This window comes from Lasioglossum baleicum, chromosome 11 (genome assembly GCF_051020765.1).
Source record: "Lasioglossum baleicum chromosome 11, iyLasBale1, whole genome shotgun sequence".
NCBI classification, from domain to species: Eukaryota; Metazoa; Arthropoda; class Insecta; order Hymenoptera; family Halictidae; genus Lasioglossum; species Lasioglossum baleicum.
Window position 1 is genome coordinate 8,492,830 of NC_134939.1, and position 24,643 is coordinate 8,517,472.

The 24,643-nt window shown below is 41.3% G+C and overlaps 1 protein-coding gene across 5 annotated transcripts in view; it reads left to right on the plus strand.

Annotated features, from left to right (window-relative positions):
- Window positions 1-24,643, plus strand: part of LOC143213358 (uncharacterized) — a 56,740-nt gene that overhangs the window by 19,909 nt on the left and 12,188 nt on the right. For all 5 annotated transcript variants that reach the window (XM_076433114.1, XM_076433119.1, XM_076433116.1 and 2 more), the window contains exons 9-12: window positions 264-496; window positions 12,769-13,202; window positions 13,493-19,259; window positions 19,480-19,890. In XM_076433114.1, coding sequence (XP_076289229.1) covers window positions 264-496; window positions 12,769-13,202; window positions 13,493-19,259; window positions 19,480-19,890 — 6,845 coding nt within the window. The remainder of the gene's footprint in view (window positions 1-263; window positions 497-12,768; window positions 13,203-13,492; window positions 19,260-19,479; window positions 19,891-24,643) is intronic.

The following is a 24,643-nucleotide window of genomic DNA, read 5'->3' on the forward strand; positions in this document are numbered from 1 at the left end:
GTATCTAATGTTTACATTACGATATTGAGCGTAATGTAAGTATCTTGATTTAAAAAGAAGAATGTATCTCGACATTTTTAAATTGTTGGTTTGATATGCTTGGCAGAAAATGCACTTCAAAAATAAGTACCAATCAAGAAACTGTCTTTTGAAGTACATTTTATACATATAAAATACTGAAGACGATAAGGGGTTGTTCCACGACAAACATATCCAGTATTTTCTATTGAGTATTAATTCTTTGATTTATTTCGTCCGGTTAGGTTAAGCGAGACGGGTCTCCACGGCTACTTGGACCTCGAGAGAAAAGTGAAGTTCTTCGGCGGGACCGGAAGTGGTGCGGTGCCGACGATCGGAAGCGACGAAATAGTGCAACGTGATAGTGCAACAAGTGCGGGGGAAGACGAGCCGCACAACGACAATCATGGAAGAGCAGGTCTCGTCTCTACTCAGGGAAGGAGCATGTTACGTAGGCGAAGGCAATTCGATGCTCAAGGTACGTCGGAATAGGTTTACGCTCACGTTGTCTTCATTAGTGCACGTACAGCGAGTCCCCTCGCATAGTTGCATGCAAGTGCAATGACTCACACGCCCGTGTGTTTCGCATCACGTTCGATTATCCACACTAGGCATTAAACTGCGGATGTTTATGCAAATTTATAGTTAGACTAGCTAGCCAGCGCGTCGAAACTGCATGCAATATGATGTTCAGCATGTTAATTGTTTCGTAGATCCCCTCCCTTGATACACGAATCAAACTTTTTGCTGTTGATAAATATATTCTTCTTTATTCAAGAACCAACTCCCAGGAGGCATGAATAGAAAATTTTATTTTTCATATATTTTAACGCTGAGAACTGCGAAGAAACTTTTGAAGAATTCAATTTTGAGAAAAGTCAATCGTAGCTATTTAATTCTGATTGAATTGCACATGGTTAAATGGAGTAAATTTAATTAATTAGACAACTACAGACGACTGAAATAAAATGATTCAGATATCGAATGACATTATTACGAGTAATTGATTTTCGTCCATTTTAAAATGGCGTCGGCGCGCACGGAGAAAGTTATTAACGTTTTCACGTGCGAATGTGTACCTTGAGAAACATGACGTCTAAATTAAATCGAGCACGGATGAAAACGTGCGTAAACAGAGAGGACCGAGTTTCCTCCACGCATCTTTCTCTATGTGTCAACTTCAGCACCCAGAACAAGGGCCACAAATTTCACGCCACTTGAGAATCTTCGGAGATTTCTCCAATGTTCCCACAGACCACCGGGAAGCTTGGGAAACGTTTTTATGCTTTCTGTTACTTTAATGATATTTCTTTTGTTGCAACATACATTCACTATGCTCCACTATGCATTCTATCGAATACACTAATGATATTCCGGTTTTCTGTACACATCTTCTTTATACACCTGCTGTTTACCGAATGTCTATTTGATCAGCTTGATTATTGTAAATCATGTTTAGTATTATACAATCTTTCACATTTTTTTACGATATTAACAATTTATTTCAATTTATGATGCTGAATTTTTATCAATTTTTACTCAGGCTTTAACATAAATAAGTTACCAAATACTATTTCTATGATTTTTTAATATTAATTGGAGTAAAGCATAAAGTAAATGTAGAAAATATATTAAAAATTTTAGATAAATTCTTCTCCTTCTTCTCGTTTGTTAACGAAGTAAATAATTCTTACTTATCGTTCTTTGCATTTGCAATTAATCACATTTTAAATCGTTAAAATTAGAGTATATTTATATTGACCTATTTAATGGTTTAAATGGAGCCTATATATATTGAAGAGTTCTATAACTACGATATTTTCGAACCAAGGGTTTTATTAATTGTGCTCGTGTAGCAGCATAAAAATCAACAGAGACACATGGCTCTCGATGATGATAAAACTTATCGATTTCTGAAACCCATACGATGCTGGTCCGCATGAAACCAGTTAGTATTCCTCGTGAAACCCGCGAACAACGGAACAGTATTATCGGCATAGCGGGCACAGCGTGTCGCTACAGTATCGTTGTTTAAACACGAAATCGACGATAAGAAGTGCGCTGTAAAAAGAGTTTCACGTTGGTGCACGTGTCGGAAACACCTAATCAGCATAAATAGGTCAATCCGGAAACAAATGATGTTTATTCACGCAAAATAAACGCGAAACCAGACTCGAACACTTTGGCGGCCGCTGGTACAACTTCTAAATTACTTCTTGGCGGACGGTGTCCAATAAAATGAAACGTATACCGAAATTATACCGTATACTTGAAATTTTGTAATTGTAATTTTATATTAACCTTTTCAAGCATTTGTTAACGCGACTGCCATTATGCGTTTATCGCAGTCATAGATAGAATTGTTTAAAGTTTTTGACGATTTCAGTACACTAAAAATATACTACTTTATTAAATTCATCATGTCTGCGTTATAGATGAAATAGCAACGATAATTTAGGAAAACTAGGAGAGGTATGGCATAAATCTAAAATTATATAAAAATGAAGAGTAGTGTTGTGACTTTTTAAGTGGAAGAAAAACCGAACGAAATGCAGGAACATTTTTGTGATCCTGTTGTTAAGAAGCTAATGGCAAATAGGTGGCCACTCACCTGGTTATTGACGGAAGGGTTAATCGGCCATTGTTCCAGAATAGCGAAGTCGTATTTCTAGATATCTCAATCCTATCCAACAAATATGGACGTGAGGAGAATATGCCAACTGTTGACCACGGTCTTTGTGTCCGTGTATTTCTTGCTCTTCTACGCCGCGTTCGTCACTGTTCTCTATTTCCTGTGGACTGGAAAGTAAAATGATTCAGACGCGACGAACTCGAAGGTGAGAGAATCGACACTGTGCATCGAAATCCCTAAAAAAATTTTGATTACTCTAGTTACTAATTAAAAATTTGTTTAGTCTAGTTACAGACGAATTTTTCAGAAATCAGAATGAATTAGGTAGGAATTGATAATTTGATCAAGTTCAGCGTTATTATTGTTCTATTCGTGCCCGATTTGAAAATAAAATTCAATGGTTAAATTTTAAAGAATACAACTTCATTAATCAATTATAGTCACCATTCTTTCCTAATTGTAGAAAATTTAACTATTTTTTAATTTTAATTTAACACCAATCTTTAACCAAATCTTTAAAATTTAACCATTGAATTTTATTTTTAAATCGGGCACGAACTTATGCAAATTTAATTGTAAACGTTTATTATAACGCTATATATTTTTCTATTTTTTATATTGATTATAGAAGAGATTATTCTTTATGGCATTCTTCATCAATATTAATGAACTTCGTGCAAAGTTCATTGTCAGTTGTGAATTCTATCTCTGAGACTCGTTTGAGACGCCTCGAGCCTAATCGCATTGTATGAATGTGGAAGATTCGCATAAGTCTTGCTGCTCCCACTCACACTTGTTAACGGTATATTTTGACAATTATAAATATGTTTATATACACAAACGTAAAATAGATACACTCTCTCCAAATTAATTTATCAAAGTTTGAATTTCTCATTGTAGACTAGTGCGGTTACCATCCGAGCAATACCAAAGAAACATTCTTCAACTGCTCCACTTCCTCGGCAAATGACTATCACAGTTCCGATGATAAGATCATAGAAAAATTTACGAACATACTCCAACATATATAAACAAGTCTGTCGAGTTGCATAAAGTTATGTTAAATAGTCCTTGAATTACGTCGATAAGTGAGAATGCATCCTCAACCGCATTACTCTGTAATTTCCAGGTCGTTTCTGTTTCTATTGTTCTTTTTTGCAAATAATGTGTCCATTGTTCCTCCACTGTCACTCGATTTATTAAATCGATTATATAGTCGCCATTGTTTCAAGGTCAATTGGACATCTCAGTTGGGCAGTCAAGTAAATTATCAGTTGATTATCCAAGGAATGAAGTCACGAAGTACACATTTTGGTCTCAGTCATTGCACGTTTCTATCATCTTCAAAGAAAATAGCTGATCACTCTCGGTACACCTGATACATAGTGTAATTAATTATAGCGGCCATGTTGAATTTGGTTCCATAGTGGCCGGGGGAGGGGAACAGGGGAACAGGTGAACGAGCAGGTGAGACGAAGCGAAACAGCATGGAAATAATAGTGTAACGACGTTCTCTGTTTCGCTTTGTGGTTCGACAACATGCGACGCTTATATATACGGTGTCCTGAATTTTTTTCGACTCGGCGGAGCATCGATTCTCTTTTATTTTCACGGGAGGAGCGCTTTAATTACAACCGCAGACTTTAATTACCTGCATGGGTCAGAGCTGTGCCAGTAATTATGAGAGTCTATTAGCTAAAACGCTTAAATTGCAACAAACTATTTTTAGAAAGAAATTTCAGGTTGATACTATCTACGAATTTGCTCAAATATTTATTTAAAATGCGTTTTTTTACATGGGTAAATGTATACCAAAGTTATATTGGTGTATTACATTCTTGTAATTAAAATATCATCATTGTATAAAATTGTTTTTAAGAGAGTATGTGGAATTTTTATAATAATGTTGGTTCAAAAAAAGTAATCGATTAATAACAGCATCGTAGAATACATGTATTCGATCATTGTGTCCCAGCATAGAGTTGAAGTGGTGCCAAGTTGCATAATTAAATATATCGGATTGAAAATAGCTTAATGACACGTTTATATGTATATAGGTACATCACTCATTATGCAAAGAGCTGATTTGTTTGTGCTATATAAATATACCTGCCGAACGGTTCCTTAGAAATCTTAAAATAACGGCAACCAGTTTCCTTAGAATAACTTTTACATTGAGGATTCTCATTCTATTATACTATTGTTCGTTATAAACGACATACTCTTTCCTACGAATACCTTTTAAATTAATTCAAATAAATAAAATATTTTAAAATGGGATCATGCAGAAAATATTAGATAATATAACATATATTTTGCAACTAAATATTTCGGCGGGAAAACATACCAGTAAAAATTTATTTCAAATTGTTCTAGAAAAGAAAGAACATAAAACATTATTTGTGCATATACAGCTTTGGTTGTAAGAATTAGTATGACAGTACAAATTTTGAATGACTTCTGTTTATCTCTGAAATATGCCACGACCTGGGTTAATGCGCTCTAGATAAAAGCTGTTCACATCGCTAATTCCACAAATCGTAAATCTCCTGATGTGCTCCTATATTCAATAGGCAACTCTCGCAATTATCAATGTGAAAAACTATCCTCAATAAAATAAAAATATCTACTTTTCGCGTCTACAAAATTCAGAGGCGTAGAAGTCGAGGCTTCACCTTTAAAAACGAGGAGTGACAAAATATTGTAAGATCTTTTTACACGGAGCTTCAAAAGAGTTGAAATATTTACAATTTTTCGTCTACAATTAAAAATACGTTCTTTTCGATATGATTCCACGAAGGAAAATGTCCTCTTCACAATGATCTCTCAAAACTCTCTTGACCTGCGATTTTCCATTAAAACTTGATTGCACTTCAAACAAAAAGTGTGTCGGACTTACAGGAGTTCAAGGATTGATAAAAAAAAATGTCCTTTTCGAATGACCTCTCAAAACTTGACCTGCGATTTTCCATTAAAATTTAATTGCACTTCAAACAAAAAGTGTCGAACGAGAGTTCAGGGATCGACAAATTTTCGGTCACGCTTTAGCAATTCTTTAATTTTGTCAATCAATATAAATTAAAAAATACGTTTCATTCAGTATGATCCCACAAAGGAAAATGTTCTCTTCACAATGACCTCTCAAAACTTCTGCGATTTTTCACCACAATTTTATTGCACTTCAACCAAAAAGTGTGTCGAACAAGAGTTCAAGGATCGACAGGTTCTCGGTCAGAAATGATTAATTTAGAAATTTCGCGGAGCAGTGTATAGTAGACTGGGGGTCTGAGCAACACGTAGCCACGGTAGACAGTAGGTACAGTGTTGTTATCTCATGTTTGTTCGTTTCTATCGGTGTGGTCGCCATTTCGCACGTCCCACCCGGTGTACACGTCAGAGCGCGCCGCGCCGTAGCGACGCCACGGTACGCGTTGTGTCCCGGCGTAGAGGAAGGTATAGTGACCGATGCTCGTGGGATTCAGGTGTGCCTCACGGCACGGACGTGCTCAGTTGAGCCGCGTTGGCCCACGCGAATCGTCGGCGTTAGAAAAACCTCGCAAACGTGAATCATTTCGCGAGTCTCCGCCGAATCAGTCACCTGCGAGAAAAAGCAGACCGGTACGGCGCACGTGAATTCTTCGTCCATCAACCGGAAAGGACGAATTAATCCTCGAATTCTGCACCAAATTGCGCTACATCCTGTGACAATTTCTCGTTTTGCTCCATATACGAATCCTTGAACTTAAGTGGCTAAAGTAAATACCGCTACATTGTATTTATATTCATTGAAGGACAAATCTCCTCGGATCGTTATTATTTGTTAATTCATAGTGAATGTACAAGGTGTCCAATTGATGGTGCAACCAGGGTGAATCTAACAATAAATGAAACATTGAGTCTATCGGGTCTTCACAAGTGGGAATATTGTGTTGTTTGGCAAATCAACTGAGGTATTCGATTGAGCCTGCCAAAGAGTCTGATCATTGTTTACCGTTTCTACTTGTTGGGAACCTGGTCGCACGTGCAGTGAATTTTTAACCCTTAAGTGAACCATTAGACTGCGGATTTCGATTCACCCCCTCTTTGGGTTGTGCTACCAGGTCGGAATCACTTCGTGTACACCACAATCGAAGAATAGTTCAGCAAATACTAACAGTTTCTATATTAATTTGATGGTACTGAATCGCTTGATCCAGGAAATGAATTTTATTTTTATTCCAATCTCTAGAAACTATTTCATGATACATTATACTCGCTAATGAACGATCAACATTTTACCTACCGGAAGCTTATTAATAGGCTTTTTAAAGCTATATATAAAATGTTTGAAGATCAAAATACTGTTAACAGTAAACTTAGCTAGCACTAAAAGTATCTGATACACATGCTACTTTATAGGAATGACAAGATCTTTATTTAGATTGTTCGCTCATTTTTAGTATTTCAACAATTTGAAAATAATAAATCTGAAACATTTCCTATAACGTTAAATCACGAGTCAGACTACAGATTTTAATTTCCTTTTTTGTTTAATAATTTCAATAAGTTAGATCCCTTAATTTCTTTTAACCACTCTGCCATAAGTGCATAAAATAAGTCTATCTCATTACCGACAGGTAAGGTGTTAAAACGTTCATCGGAGTTCGCGATTTTCGTCGGTCATTGTTAATTAAAATAGCATTTTGAACGTTTTTAGGTCCGTGCTAGATGTACGACATTATCGAGGGTGTAAACCTGTAATTAATTCGGAATCATTCGAAATATAAGCTCCGCGTTCTCGGACAGTGCCTTTTACCTGTTTCCAATGGCGAAACCAATGACGATTCTACAACAAAGCTGTCGCCTCGAAGTTTCTTCGATCCGTGTTGTTTGTGAACTTGAACGTGTCGGTGGAAAGTGATAGTGAATCGCCGTTTCGCAGACCGTGGACAGTGACATCCGTCAAACGAACGCACAACGCGACGGATATACTCGACTTATTCTCGCAGGTTGGTGAACGTACTTTGCCTCGGGATTTTGAAAGAAAAACCGTTCCTTCGTTTTCTCCTCGCGGAGAAAAGCTCTAATTTGCGTGACGGCTAAACTGACCGTTTTTGCGGTAATTCGTATTTTCAGAGTCGGTAAAACACCGCGAACATGGTAAACATTTTGTTTCGCTGTTCGACAGACGTTTAACGGACTGTTATTAGGGTTTACGTACACGGAAAATTTTAATTGAACAATACGTAAAAACGTCTACGTGAGAGAAATATAATTCTATAAATAAAATTTAAAGTGCGTATTTTAAATGCTATTTTATAAATAGTATTTTTACGAGCTTGATTTGACAAACATTGGCAAGTTTGAAAATATCTGAAAGATAGTTTCAAAACGTCAGATTTGAATCCACTGACAACCATCGCCATGTTTCGCACGAACTCCAAAGTCACTCATGCTATTTCTCTATTTATATCTATAAATCACAGTTTCCCAACGTAGCCACTATCTGGTAGCTGCTAAGGAGATCTGAGAGACCTTAATATTTCAGTTTCTCTATTTCGAACCGAACATTTTACAATTGAAAACTACGCATACAAATTTGAATAACTGAAAATTTTGAAAACAGGTATTACACATACAAATTCTAATAAAAGAAAATTTTGAAAAGAGACACTATCGTTTCGTACGAATCATTTTAGTTTTGAAATAGAATTTTACTGTGGACTACAAATGCGACGCTAAATTTAGCTCAGATGCTCGCGAACACCTTAAACGGTCATTTACATCTCCACACCGCACCGGCGAGAAGTGTCGCACACGTAGTAGGTTACTCAACCTTTAAGCATTCGACTTCGGTAATGCACACTTTCCCACTGACTCCGTTTAAGGGATTATCACACACTTGCAGAAAAAAAGAATTCTCCACCTCCTCTTATCTCTTTCCTCTTTCCGTTTCATCTTCCACTGTTCACTCTTATTCCTTTTGTGCTTCCCCTCACCCCTTTTGTTTTCTGTAATCCTCTTCATCTACATCCGCCTCTCTTCCTTTTTCAAACCTTCCTCTTGTCTTCATTTCTTGTCTTTTATCAAAAACCTCCAAGACTTGACTTCTAGTATTCTTCCTTATTCATTTTATGGTTCGCGTCACCTCTTCTGTTTTTTTATCTTCTCATCTTTCTTTCCTTTATTGTTCCCCTGAAGCTTTGTATCACATTATTCTTCACCTTCTTTTTTCATCTATCTTGTCTGCAATCTACTCTTTTTGATTGCTTTCTGTATTCTTGTTTCACCTTGATCTTACAACTTTCTTGGATCTTCCTCTCGTATTCCTTATTTCCTTTTCTTTGATCTTTTTGTGCATCTTGTTTAGTCTCATATTCTCGCTCTTGTTCCTTTGTTCCTCCCCTTAAACTTCCTACCATCTTTTCCTGCATCTTCTTTCATTTCCTTTTTTCCATCATTTTCTTTGTTCTTTCTTCCACGTTTTCACAATCATATTCTTTTCTTCCCTCTTCTTTTCATCCATCTTTCCTAATCTTTTATCTCCTCAATAGTATTTCCTTTGTTTTTCCTCCCCCGAAGCTTCATATCATCTTTTTCTGCACCTTATTTTTACTTACATTTTCTTGGTTCATTTTCCCACATTTTCTTGGTTACTTTCTTTTCCCCTCTTCTGTTCGTCCATCTGTCCGAGTCATTCATCTCCTCAATATCGCATCCTTTGTTCTTCTCCAGCTTCTGTCATCTTTTTTCTCCTATCATCTCCCGTTTCCTCCCTTTCCTATTGTTCCCTTTGTTCTTTTCCATCTTTCCTTGATCTCTCTCTTTCTCTCCCTCCACGTCCCCCTTGCTCCTCTCCTCTTCGCCCATCTTTCCTCGTCCCTTATCTCCTCGCCCCTGGTTCCTTTGTTCTGCTCCTGCATCTTTCCTCGGTCCTTCTCGCTTCCTCCGACACGTTACTCTCTGTTCTGCTCCTGTTCACGGGATGTCGTAAACTCGGATCCGGTGTCCGAACGCGAACACTACCATTCACAGACCACCGCCCCACGAGTCATACACCTGGCCAAACGATGGCCCGTGCCATTGACCAGGTAATTCACCGGAGTGTGAAAACCAGGCACAACACGCGCTCAAACTCTTCCTGTTGCTCGCGCCTGCGTGACCCGTGCTCGTGACTGCGTGTGTTGTTTGAATAAACAAAAACAACAGTACAGCAAAAATTAGTCACGAACGCAACAAACTGTCTTAGATTATGATTCCCCAATGTGGAAACCGCGTGCGAACCCGAGCCAGGTAAAACCGATAGCGGGAACACCGAAAGTACTGTTAAAATGTTATCCGGTGGAGTTGGAACTTTTATCATGCCTACTTTAATTTTATTTGTTTTTCGTGTACGTTGGATGACCAACTAGATTTTCTCACAGTGAATACTGCCGATAGAAGAAGAGAAATATTTTTGTTTCATTTTTAATAATTCGTTTCGAAATAATTGTACGTGTGCTCCGGATTATTTAGATACAGTTCTACACACAAAAACAAGAAATCGTGTAAATTAACTAAATTTGTCAATGAACACATTAAGATTGTTCATAATTGACCCACAAAATAATTATACGTATTCTATCAAATTATCTGGGGAATTGAACTTTTTTGCACTGTACAACATGTTCCGGCTCTGCCAACGATTGTGAGACGAAGGTTTCCACTTCGAACAGTTTCTGCGACTACAGGTGAACGACTGGTGCGACACAAAAATGTCTGTAACTGGGGAACAAGGTCACATTAGACACACGTTTACGCGATTTCTTTTTATTTTTGCGTGCTAAATCCACTATCGAAGATCACTCAGCAAACACTTTATAGAACAGCTGCAAATTTTTACAGAAAAAATCTTCTAATCGATAAAATTGTTATCGCTGTAAATGCATTAAGTCCAAGGTTTAGCGATTCTATGACATTTCTGTGGAAATTATAATGTAGAAATTTTTTTTTGAGGAAATCCTGGGAGACTTTCCTGATATCGATTAGTGCAACCCCTACTCTTAAAGCTCGTATGTGTGTCATGGATACTCACATGTGCTACCATTTTACTTACTCCTCTCTATCTGTTGAACGTTGCATATACTGGTCGCATTTGTTTATGAATTATTCAACTGAATATCCTTCGACCCTTTTATTTATATGGTTTTTTATAGCCACCACATCAATAACCGCGAAAGTAGCACAGAATCGAAGCAAGTCATTTAGTAGAATAAAAGTTAAAATTCATTGTAATGATGATTCTTTTAATCCTTACGTCATCAATATTATACTAACACAATTTGTTGAAATAATTTCATTCGTTCGTGAGTTTGATTAGAAGATTATTTGTTAAAAACTATCCTCCTACACTACAGTACGATATATAGGTATACCGGAAACTGGTGATAGTAAAATGGCTTTAGGGTTGGACGAACACTCGAAGAGGTTCTCATTCGGTGCAAACTGTATGGTATAGCTAACCCTTTAAGTAGCGTAATTCTTAATACATGAAAAAATTATCTATTGAATATTGTTCGGTACAGGCTGTAAAAGATAAATTGAGTATTACGTATTATTTTTTAATATTTGTGATAAGAGATAACAGCCAACAACACTAATACTAATTCTTGGTATTATTTTGATAATACTTCAACATTATTAGAGGCTTCAACTGAAACTTGACTTTAATTTGTTATAAAATGATACTTTCATGTCTTAGCCTATCTGATATTAAGATTTCGTTTATGAAAACACTGTATCCACCGAAATCCTATTAAAACGATTTTCAATTATCGTACTGTATCAAAAGGAAGCTTAAAAATCTTCTCTAAATAATAATCTGAACCGACATGATTAGATTGCGCTACTTGATGATTCATGAAGCATAGACTTTTAATAATTATGAAATAGTCGCCGGTAGATAAGAACCGAAATTGGATTACTCATTAATTGAGTGATATCTATACATTCTACGCAACATGACGCATCACAACAAAACGAAACTGAAATGTTAAGTGGATACGTACACCAATGTTTCGTGGAAAATTGCAATGCATATTAATTATTTAAAAAATAATAGTACAAATGTGTTATCGTAAACAGTGTACAATCTGTTTTGATCATCGAAATGGTTATTTCGAAACCTCGCGAAAACACAATCGCAAGAAATAGGCGCCATTGCGATGGACGACTTTCTGCAATCTCGCGAACAGTGTCACCGCTCCACTCAAGTGTAATTTCTACGACTTCCTGTGGAGAGCTCGAAAAGGTTTAAAACATTTCCAATGACGCAATGTGGCAATAAACGTTCGAGCAACAAAGGGTGCCCCAAATTTACGAGTTGTCAATGTCGAATGGATTGACTCGGTGCACAGTGGTTGCCGTCGAGCATGAGAGCTCTTGTTAGGCTAGCTGTTCCGTCATTAGAAAGAGAAAGGTGTCCAAACAGAGAAAGAGCGCAGGTAGCCCCCATTCCCTTGCTTCTTACCTGGGCATGCGCACTACTTCTATTACCTGTTTCAGATAGAGGCACCTTTACTGCAACTCCCCTGCAAATTTCATTGAACGCGATTGTAGCTGCTCGTCTCTCGTGATTCGCATTATTTCCGGGTAGGCTGCATATCGGTACACAATATAAAAATCTTCTGAATCAATATCAACGATATTTATTTCAGAATGATAAATAGTTTTCTCAAATTCCTCAAAAAGTTTTACTTGCCCACTAAGTTCCTCAAAAACTTTTATCTATATTTTTTACTTATTTATTTTTTACGTAGAACCAACCCGTTTCCGGTTGTACCACCAGTTACTGAAAATTCCCAAATTTGTCCCTGGCCACTCTAAAGGTGAAATCATGGGGTCGTTAGTGTTTTATTATTGAATTATTCCTTTAACAACAACTCTGCTGTGCCACTATCGACTTTCGCCTCGATCGCAATAGCCGAGATCGTCGAGCGTGCTATCACTTCAGCGATAGCATCTGAATCGATACCGATAATCTCGCGATAAGTTGATCGTTGATACTTGGGGACCGTTCTTTTCCAACGATCTTATCGATCGCTTTAGAAAGAAGAGCGGCAACAATCTAACCCGCTCGGGGAACCGTTTGCATTCAACAGGTTCGCGACGAAGAGGACGATCGCACGCGAGGAGTTGTTGCGCGGAGGAGCTCCAGGGTTTCCAGACGTTACACGTGATTGGCCGTGGTGGTAGACATCGGAGCCCGACCGGGAACAGTCAGGGTCAGGATCAGCCTGTGATCGATTACAGGCGGCTGGTCTTCATCAGCTCAGACTCTTCTTCTGGCCGCGAGGAGGACGACGCGGACAGCAGCTGCTCCAGCTCCTCTTTCCTGAACGGTTTAGCTCGTGGACCTGGACCTACTCAGTCCATTGAGGATTGCGATTGGGACTACTTCGAGAGCGGCACGTTGCCGGTCCCGACCGGCACCTTGCCGGTCACTGTCGGACAGAGCAACGTCGCCACGGACACCGCCAACGCCGCAGGGGATTGGAGCTGCTGCCCCGGTAGAGGATCCACCGCTTCTTGCCAGGTAAGTTGCCAGGTTCCTTGCTGAATATCCGTCTTACCAACCTCCAGATGGATTGAAAAGCCAACACAAATATTTACATTGCTGCTACACGCGCGTCTGCATATACTATTAACTAACAAACCTCAAATATCTACGCATAATTGTTCTACATATACACAGTGTCCAGATAATTGCATTGTATCAACTGCCCTAGAAACGATTGGGTTTTGTAGCGTCTAGAAATTGCCAAGATTCGCCGGAGTCTTAGGCAGCTAATGAACATGGTTCCACTCTTATTTTTCCCTCGATAGGCTTGCGGAGGTTCGCGAGGTGCGAACGTGCTTCCGGTGCCGGTCCCGATACCCGTTCCGGTTCCGTATCCGGTCCCGGTGCCAGCTGCCCTCTGGACCGGAGACTTCGCGGTCGCCGCGTCCTCGATGATAAGTCGTGGCAGCGACACCGAGCCAGGAACCCTGAGGTTGCGAGGGGACCCAGCCGCGCCCTGGTTCGCCTGGCACCCTCGTTTCAATCAACCCCTGCACGGGGCTAGACTCGATCCACTGACAGGTGCTTTCGACCCAGCGACCTGCACCTTCAGACCTGACCAGTTACTAGCGCCAAGACTATACGGTTCGTCGTCCATTCCGACGACCGCCGAGTCTCTTCAGCAACGACTGTGCAACCTGCAGCTCGACCAAGACGAGAAAGACAACGCTGCTGCCGTGGCTAAGCCCGTGGACAGCTTGCAAACCCCTGGAAACGAGTCCAAAGTCACCGAACAGTCTTCAGCGAAGATTCGAGCGAAACGAAACCAGCCGAGCGCCGAGAAAAGCCAACAAGACGATGAGCAACCGAACAAGACGAAGGATTGCGAGGAGGACTCCCAACAGGACACGGAAAGCGTCTCCTTCGAAGATAGCAGGGAACAAAGGATGTTCGAGAGCGAGGACTCTGGTAGCTCATCCGGAAGATCCTCAGCGGACAGCAGCGACTTGGAGGACGATTCATCCTCGCACAGGTTCTCCAAGGTGTTCGTGGTGAACGACGACTCCCTGACCAGCGACAACGACATCGAAGACAACGAAGACGAGGACGCGGACTCCTCCGAGTCCGCCGAAGACGGCGTCACGTTGAAGAGAGTGACGTCGGTGCCGGAAGAGGAGCCGGTCGTTCTCCAATACGTGAGGTTCTTCAGCGAGGATTCGACTTTCGACGGTTCGAACGAGAGGAAATTTGAAAGCAGCAGCGAGGAAAATTCGGGAAGTAGATCCGATTCGAAAAAGGTAACCTCGCATAAGAAAAAGAGTACTATCCCTGGAATAGAGGGTCGTTCCAAGGGGTGCAACAATAAGAAGGCAGCCGTGCTACTGCATCACCGCGCGTTGCCCGAGGAAATGTATATCGCAAGTGACAACGACTGTTCAGAGAGTCACATCGAGCTGAAATCCGTGAAGACATTGGATCCAGACAGCATAGAGTCTACGGACATCAGCGAAAATATGGTAACACTAGATGGAGCCGACAATTCAGAAACCGATCAGCTCTCAGATTCGGAGAATCAGTTTGAACCTTCATCTAGTATCTGCGATTCCAACATTATCCCTGATTCTTTAGAGATCCCGTTATCCGAAAATAATGTTAATGGTCTCCCTCGGATATCAGAAAACGTACATTTCGATCGACCGAACGAGAATGGTCAAGCTACTGTCGATAACTTGGACGCATCATCAATGGTCATTATCGACGAGGCAGTCGGTAACGTGGGACACAGCACACTGACCGATGGCAACCTAAAGATCACGGTAACCGCGAGTTCAGGCTCCGAGAGTTATACGAGCAACGATACAAACGCAACCGGCAGCGAGGTAAGCAGCGACGAGCTGCACGAATACGAGGTTACGCCGGTCAACGATGATGACGATGGTCCCTCGGATCGATCGAACTCGAGACTGGACGTTGCGAAAGGTTTCAAGGCCATGGAATCAGACTCCATTCCTAAAGCAGCGAGACGATCGATATGGGGTAATCAGAATGAGAAAATCGAGGAGCAACCATTACAGGGTCTTAGCAGCGGAGGTGTCGCGAACTCCACGACCACTGATTCAACGATAGAGGATAATGAGACTGGGCCGGTGGAGATGCAGGATGAAATGGGAGACAATGAGCTAGCAGGGGCAGATTGTCGAATGGAGCTGGCCACGGCAGGCTGCGTTGTGGCAGACATGACCAACAACCGAATCGGGGCGGTGCTGAGGTGCGGGGATGATGATAGCGTGGGCGCAGCGGGCGGTGCGCATGACGGCGGCTTGAACACGGTGAGAGGTGAACGTTCCTGCGATGGGCAGGTGGTACGGGAGGCTAGCGGAGGTTGCGAAGGTGGTAGAGGCAGCGAGGAGGGGATATCGACGCTGTTTCGTTCAGTCGAGCGACACCCGTCTGCTCGTAAGGAGGTTGAACTCCTGGCTGGTACCGAGGTCGAGAATCCTTCGACTGCTAGAGACAGAGACGCGGTGAGAGGTGATCGTTCCACCAGTTCCACTGTTGACCAAGTGGCAGGGGGCGCCGGCAGAGGAGGTTGGGAAGGTGGTAACGGGACCAACGGCGTACGAGGTGAGAGTTCCGACAACGGCCAGGTGGTAGGGGATGCTGTCGGAGGTTGGGAAGGCAGTAACGACGGTAGGGATGGTAGCTCGCGCGCGCCGGTGAGAAGTGAGAGTTCCGCCGTTGGCCAGGTGGTAGGAGAGGTCGACGGAGATTCGGAGGCTGGTGGCAGCACCGACACCACCACCGCAGAGGGGATACCAGCACATTTTTGCTCAGTTGAGCGACGCCCGTCTGCTCGGAAGGAGAATGGATTCCCTGGTGTTACTGCGGCGAAGGATCCCGTGGTCAGAGACTCGCAGCAGCGCTTTCCCCCCGCGGTTCATTGTGACAGTGTCGGGACGAACAGCGGTGGCAACCGGTACCGGAGCCTCGTGATGATCACCCAGGAGGCCTCGTACCAGCCGGTCAGCGTGATCACGTCGGACACCACGACCCTGTTGCAGCCGGACGAGGTGAGGACGGCTGGCCAGGGTCTCGCTGGTTACTTCCAGCTGGCGCTGGAGGCCGTCAACGAGCAGCCTCACCGCAAGAATGGTCAGGGACCGAGGCGTCCGCTGATGGTGAAACGTTTGGCTGCCGTTGCGACGACCGGCCACGCGGAGCTGGAAGCGGACAGCGGACTCAGCGTCGGCAGTGCCAGTGAAAGCGATGACGTGTCAGTGAAAAATCCAGGAAAAATCGTCGGGAGGCTCGAGAACAACGAGGAAAGCGTGCCGCGGGAGCGGCCGGTGAACGAGCACCGGGAGAACGCGCGGCCACGTGCCTTTTCGCAATCCAGCGACGAGAATTCGGCTGGTGGTGGGGTCGTTATATTGGAGGATGGATTGGCGGATGACGATTCATGGGTGGAGGAGGTGTCGCACGACGAGGACGAACCTGGAGCCACCACAGCCACGGAAGAAAGCTCTGAAGATGAAGCGAACAACCTTGGAGACCGTGAGGAAGAACTCAGAGGGTACCACAGGCAGGCCATTGATTTCACTTTGCACACTATCGTCGAAGAGTCCTGCGAGGAGAGCGAGACAGAGCCCAGCTTGGCGACTGGTAGTCCGTCGAAGAAGCAAAGACCACCGTCGGCCTCGGAACTGGAAAAGTATTTCTTCTTCGGTCTCGGTGGAGATGGAAACAACTCAAGCATGGGCTCTCGCGAGGTGGACAGTCTGTCTGAGACGTCTTCTATTTATTCCGAGGGTCTGGAGTCTTTGGGACAGGACGAGGTTTCCGGTACCGGACAGGGTCAAGAAAGATCAACATCCGGGGACGGATTCCTTAATTCTTCGAGGCTAGAGAAGTACTTCTTGTCGGAGTTTCTTGGGTTCGATCAAGATAGACGCGACTCGGATGGATCCGTTGGCAGCGATTCAGAGGGCAGACCTAGTCCGGAAGCACAAAGGCGGAAGAAACTAGTCCGTGCCAGAGGCACTGGTAGGTCGCATAGTTCCTCGTTAGACAATCTGCTAGCGCTCAATCAAAGCTCGCAGAATCTGAGCTCGCAGAACTCTCTGCAAGATTTAAGTCTGAGTCAGGACGCGCAGGAGAGTCAATCGGAAGGTTCGTCTACCGAGACTGACGGCGCTGACGATGGACAGACGGCTGCGTTTGGTACAGATGGACAATTCGACACTGTAAAACGGAAGAAGAAGAAGCCGAGGAATATGGGTACGCAAAGTCCGCGGGTACCTGACGATAGGAACAAAACTCCAGAGCCTAATAGGGAGATGGTCGTGGTCGGTGAAGTGGTGTTGGAGAACGAGGCCGAAACGAACCACTCGGAGGACTCGGAGCGAGCAAAGACCCCCCAACCGGAGAACACGTTGTCCTCTTCGTCTTCGCCAACGACAGCCCCCAACGCGTTGGCCACAGGCGCGTCGCTGTTAGACTCTTCAAGAACAATCCAGATGAGTTCAGGGGAGTCATCGAGCTACAATCAAAGATCAAAACAGCAGTCAAGGGACTCGGGTTTTGTTGGCAGCTGCGACGACCTCCTGCAGCACCAAAAGCTACCTGACGATACTCAGACCAATGCTGAGGTGAACCAAGAGTCGAAAGACGGTAACAAGGAGAAGAGGGAGAACGATGGGCACCAAGCGTCCGCTGAAAGGAGTTCCACGGCAGAGAAGAGCGGTGGGAGCAAGATGGACCATCTTCTAACTCACAGTACGTTACCTCATCTGCCGAATGCCTCTCTGTCGCGCAAGGACAGCTTCAACAACTGGTCCAGCGACGAGGAAACAAACCTAATGATGTCGAAGATGCGACAGTTCTTCAAGACCATGGTGGCCAACTCGAACGGTCCGAACACGAATGCTGCTAATTCCAGTGGTGCCTCGCCAGCACCTAGTCCTAGACTGTCAGGCTACTCGTCCAAGGCTAGACTATGTTCCTCGCAGACCAGAACTAAGCCGCCGCAGTTGGTGTACTTTGAGAACGAATTGACCAGATTGATGAAAACAGTACCGGGGATACGGGACGACCAGGTGCGAGAAATCGTCGAGTACCTGAGCTCCGAGGATACCTGGTCCGATTCGTACGACAGTTCCGATTACACAAGCTCGGATCTGGAAGGGGCAGCTGGCGGTCGCCGGTCCGCATTGCAGGAACAGATCTCTCAGAGTTGCCAGCAGATTATCAGCAAATTCGACACGACGTCGAATAATTGCCTCTCGGACAAAGAGAAGGACGACAAAGCGTCGGTAATTGCATCGATGCCGCCTCACTACCTGGGCCGGGACACCGCCTTCGTTTACCAGAAACTGGTCCAGAGTTTCACGAAGATGGCCGGCGACGGTGTCAGTTCCGATGCCAATTCCACACCCCACAGCAGCCCACCGTTGATCGCTAAAGTGATGCATCACATAGGCAGTCGACTGGTAGCACTGATGCACGAGGTTTCCGAAGGTGGTCCAGCCGTTCAGCATCATTCCACTAGCTGGAGAAGGTACTCCCAACATCATCGAACTCCGTCTTCAGCGTCCACCACCGAAGACGATGACTCCACCTCGGACTCCACCAACGCACCTCCTTCGACTCATTTACAACTTCCGAGGTCCAAGTCCCACGACCCTCTACTGTTGATCAACAACCATCCGGTAGCATCTACGGGTCAGGAAGGCGAAGAGAGGGAAGCTAGTGATTACGAAAGGTTCTCCTGGCGTGGTAGCTTCGAGTCAGCGTTAATGGCAGCTGACTCCAGGACGAAACTCAGCTTACTGGCTTGTTCCGGAGACGTCAGCGTTGGTACCAACACCAGCGCCAACGCCTTGGCTATGGCAGCTAAACGTCGTAGTGCTGGGGATTTGCTGTTCAATCCGAAGAGCTTTTCTAGAGAACAGTTGGACAGAGTTAGGAGCTGCGGCTCCATTGGCGGTGGGACTGCTGGAGCTGCTAGCGGCTGCGGAGGATCCGTGGAGGAAAGGATCTGGAGCAACAGAAGGAGGTCTTCCGTTCCTGATGCTAACACTAGAGCGGAATCTGGTAAGCTATAGTTCTATTTCCATTGTAACGCGTAGTTCAATTTGTAAGGATGAGTTTTTTTGAGGATGAACCCAAAATATATTTTGTATAAAAATACGGATTTGTATAAACATTCAGGGTCCGCTGACTATCACTTTCTACGAACTTTAGAGTCTACTAGATAAAATTTCTCTATCTTATCACCTGGTGTATTTAGCCTACAAATATTCTGCATCTTCAGGTACATCTGCTGGAGATGAAGATACCGAGGATGAACTCGAGTACAATGGCGAATCCCGTGCAACCACTTTACCCCGTGGCATGCAGTCAGCAATCACGGCTGCGACCAACTCCTTGCCGCGTCTGCCAGCCTCTACAACCCCTGCTGGTCTAACTGCAGCCGCCTCGCAGGCTTCCTCTAACATGCACAAGGCACACAGCGTGTACTACTTCCTGCCACAACATTCTGGTGTTAAATCAGCCAGGTACCGACCACCTGGGTTCGCCAGGAACAGTAACGTGGCTGGAGCAATTGGTGGTCCTAAACGAGCAGTCAGTGCACCTGGTCTGCAGATCTCGGGCTCGCAATCTTCTGCTGGCAAACGAGACAACTCCAGGTCGAGGAGGCAGCAAGCCATGTCTCTCACCTCCGGTAAGTCCATTTATTGTTCTTGTTAGTTAGAGTCAATTCTTTATTGTTCATCTTGAAAAACACAGCGGCATGATACTGGGGCTGACTTGTTGGTTTACAATTTATGTTGCTATAGCTGTTGAAGGATCTATTAAAACATCCTTAGACACGGACTATAGACTTTGAAAAATTATGAAACAATCACCGGTAGATAATCTGTTAAGCAGAACTTCATGGAAATTTTTGCATAATAAGGAAAGTCATTGAATCGAACGTAACTGAGTGTACAGTCGCGGAAAAGATTTTTTAGAATGGTAGCAGTAGAAACATTGTAGAAGAGTTTTCTGGAAACTACACGGTTAGCTGATTGTAAACAGCTAGCAATTCATCAGGGGATTCTTGTTTGTTGAATATGTACTCGCCTAAGCAATTAACAGAGTCACCGACGAGAAAAGTGTAGTGAAAATCTCTGCCGCGTAAAGCTGGCGAATATTCTGAATTTATTAAGCTTTGAGGAGCTGTAATTGTTGAGCAGACACGGCTTATATTGTAGTTAAGCATATTTTATAATCGAATTATCCATAACAGTAAATGAAGAGCTGATGTCAATCGAGAGGTTTTATTCTTGAAGCTATAAACAAATCGTAGCAAGAGAATATTTATCACTAGATAAACTATCCTCATGCAAAATAAAAATATAACAATACTTGGTAATTCTCCTGATATCTTACTGTATTGTATTCTACTGACCATTTTTGCAATTTCAATGATTTAAAATAATCGCAATAAATATTGGGCCCGAATGGAACTTTCATTTCGTTATATAACATCAGAAAATAAATAGATATATAACAAAAGGTGGTCACACAAAATTCTCTATACACCGTTAAACGATTCGCGTAGTACGCGACAGAGTTTGTTAGCGAATGCACAAAACGCTTTTCCCAAACACAAACAACTATCAACTGACAATTACACAATACAAATATTTTACGCGAGTGAGCACGTACAGTGACAAAGAAGCTGACTCGTGCAGTAACTCGCACGTAACAATTAAATAACTCACGTAGTCGATAAAAGGTCGAGTGCAGAGTTTATCACTAATTTAATTAAATCTCGAAACAAATTTCGTTTCGTAACAGCTTATAAAACAAATCGATAACTACTCGAACGAATTATTTCTCAAAGTGGATTTCGGTTGCGTTCTTCTGCTTACGGAGGGAAATATTTTTTTCATTTATGCGTTCATCACTAATTTAATTAAATCCCGAAACAGCTTCGTTTCTCAGTAGGTTGTGAAATATTGACAACTACTCGAAAAAATTATTCTTAATAGTGGATTTTGGTTGCTGATGAATGTCATTCTTGCGATTGCTGCGTACATTCGGGTGGCATTAATTGAGTCTTCTGTACGCATTCGCCGAACACTACGCCAGTTTATCGATTTTCCTGCGCAGGGAACAGCGGAGAAGGTTCGTGGTAGGTGGGGGCGAAGAAAGAAGGGAAATCTCGTTGTAATAAAGCGGTTACACCTGTTACACTCTAGTGAACGCTTTAAGGTGGTCATTAACAAACCGCGTTCTACTTGTTGGCGTAGTCGTGGCTAATTTCGTACGTCGCCGACAACGCTACGTGAAAATGACTTTTTAGCTGGTATCGCGCATTCGACGGTCCAGAGAAATGATGACTTAACAGATTCCGAATTTTTCGGAGAAACCGCACGAAATTCCGCTGGGAACGTGTTTTTGATAGTTCAGTGAGAGCATTGTCCCAAAAGCTACTTCCATTTCGAAGATGATTGCGTGATTGTATAGAGACTGGGCGTCCGTTACATAAAAGTTACAGGAAAACGTAAAAACAATTCATTGCTCGCTGTAGTCATTAAAGAGGTATACATATGGCGTGTAATAAGGTGGACTTTCTTCGACTTTAAAAGCAAATTTTATCAAACCGTATACTAGGGGAAAATGCAGAACAGTTAGAAATATGATTTTTTAAAAAAGTGTACAAATGATATTCCTTTCAATTATTATTAGAGACAGACCTTCGAATGGAAATAATTTTCAAAATAGACCCTCGTACATTATTAATATAATAGATAATTAAAGGGAAGAAAAAAACAAAATAAAAATTTTCTGCATCTGTTATAATTATCAAGAGCTGCTTAGGAACTTCTTTCTTTCCTTAACAATTTTAGTCAATTGAAAGTAATATATCAGCACTGTTCAATTTTTTAAATATTTTCATTGTTTCAAAATGCAACTACTCATTTTTAATATAAATACGTAAAATTCACAGTCTGATGATAAGAGAATGAAATGTTTGTTTTTAAATACACGAAAAAGATTGCATCCTGCTCCTTACGTATTACCATCGTAACATATAACTTCATACTAACTTGTTCTACCTGATAAAGATCTAACAGTAATTTTCATTCCACGTATAATCTTGTATGTTTCTAAAAATAAGCTTGTCCTAGAATATTTCACATTCACTTTACGCGAATGTCACATTCATTATAAAGGTCAAAACTATATTTAGAAATATCAACTGAAATATTCACTCACTTTTTTATAATTTTCGTATATGAACTTATACATATTAAAGTAAAAATTATAATTATAACATGTACTTTAATTACGTGAAAGACTTTAAATTATAATTATAAAATGTACTTTAATTACGTGAAAGACTTTAAATTATAATTATAAAATGTACTTTAATTACGTGAAAGATTTTAGATTATATTTAATGGTGTACAACTGTGAACAAAGTTTCTTTAATAGCATCGACACGTTCTCAAAACCCATGTTTAAAATGTTAGGTATCACGCAACTGGTTTAATGATATGGTGCAAGATATATACCAGATGAAGAAAGTGAAATAGTTAAAAATACATTAATTCAAATCAGATACGTTTTAAAGCGTCGTTAAACAGCGAATGTTTCTACAAATCTTCAGTTTTGGAGATAAATGTATAAAATCGAGATTAAATAAAATATCATTCCTCACACTTATAGTTTCAATAAATAGACAAATAATTCAGACAAATAATTCATCACAAGAATAAGTTCAAGATTCATCCTGCATTTTATCTTTTAAATGTTTTATGTTTCGTATTTTATTTTATCTTTCAAATGTTTCACGAGCCTACAAATGCATAACGATCTGCATTGCAACGATATGCATCACAACACTGAATACAAGATTATGATTTCTACTAATGAAAAACAGTGGGTTTGCTTTCTCCGTAATGAAGTAGAACATGATTCAATGCTTAGAGCAACAGTGTATTAAGCAACTGTTTCTTCAAAAACTGTTCTACTCACTCACGGTTACATATGAATATGTTATTTAATCATAATATTGAATATTGCGTTCTAAGCTGCAGATTAATATAAACAGAAATACATAATTTTACTAATTATTTTCTGGATAATTCTGAATTTGTTATTAATATGTTCGAACACGATATTAAATAATGTTATTAATTTTCCTTCTAACTTCAATTCTACTGTGCTACAAAATATTTATAAAGTATTTCATTCCTGATAGAATATTAAATATCTAATAAGCGACGTTTTAAATATCAGACGACAATATCGAGTATCCACTCGAATAAAAATCGGCGACGAGTGAGAAATATTACATCAATTACTTCAACAGTACGGTACCTTGCAATTCCTTTTTCGTACCACTGTTCAAAGAGCAAGGATTTACCCGTAGCGCTGTTATTAAAGCCTCACTTCAGTTCGACAACCCTCTGCAATGCATTATTCATATAAAAAATACGCTATCCACAAACGCAATTCCTTTCCGATTCTGTGACTCACTATAATACACACTGCTAATCACTCTAATGTCATGCAAATTATTACGACAGGCGTGGACGCGCGTTTGGATGTCACTACCCACCCTCGGTGGTTATCTAATAATGTCTTGATATTACTGAATAATTAATTGCGGATTTTATGCATTCAATGTAGACATGAATGAAGAGTCCGTCGTCAGTATAATGAAAGCTGAACAAGTTTCGCAAGGCTTCCATTCCATTCAAGTCGCTTTGGGTTTCAATAACGCGAAAGGGTAAAAAATAATATTCATCTACAAACGTTGTACCTTCTCTTTATATAAATAAGAAATAAACTGCGGATTTTTGTGCAGTTGTATGTAGATAATTTAGAAATGCGAAAGTACAATAACTTATATGGATATTAACAAAAATTTACGGTATTTTTGTATCATTTTTACCGCAGGCAAACTTTCCATTCGAACAAGACATTTTTAATTTATTTCAAGTTGCATGAAATAATTTTTAAATGTGACAATTTTCATACGTGTCTATAAATATGAAAATCGTTATGAGTTTTGCAGTACGTACAGAATTTTGAAATGCTCTTTTTATGTGACTTTTACTAGAAAAAATTTTCTGACTGGAAAAAGAAATCTTCACGTATTTGTGGCATGTGGAAAATTGTTAAACACAAGAGCACTTCTATACTAACGAGTGTTAATGGTATTTTTATGTCACTTTTACCCGAAGAAATCTCCTAACTGGAACAGAAATTCTTACTTCATTTCAGCTTTCATAAAATCCTCTTTGAGCATGAACATTTGTACGCATTTCTGTTATAAATAAAATAATCTTTAACCGTGGAAATCTATATGTATTCGTGATATGTACTGAATGTTTAAACACATACATACAAACACAAAACATCTTCCGAGTGGAAAAGGAAATTCATACTTTGCCATAACTTTCATGAATTAATAT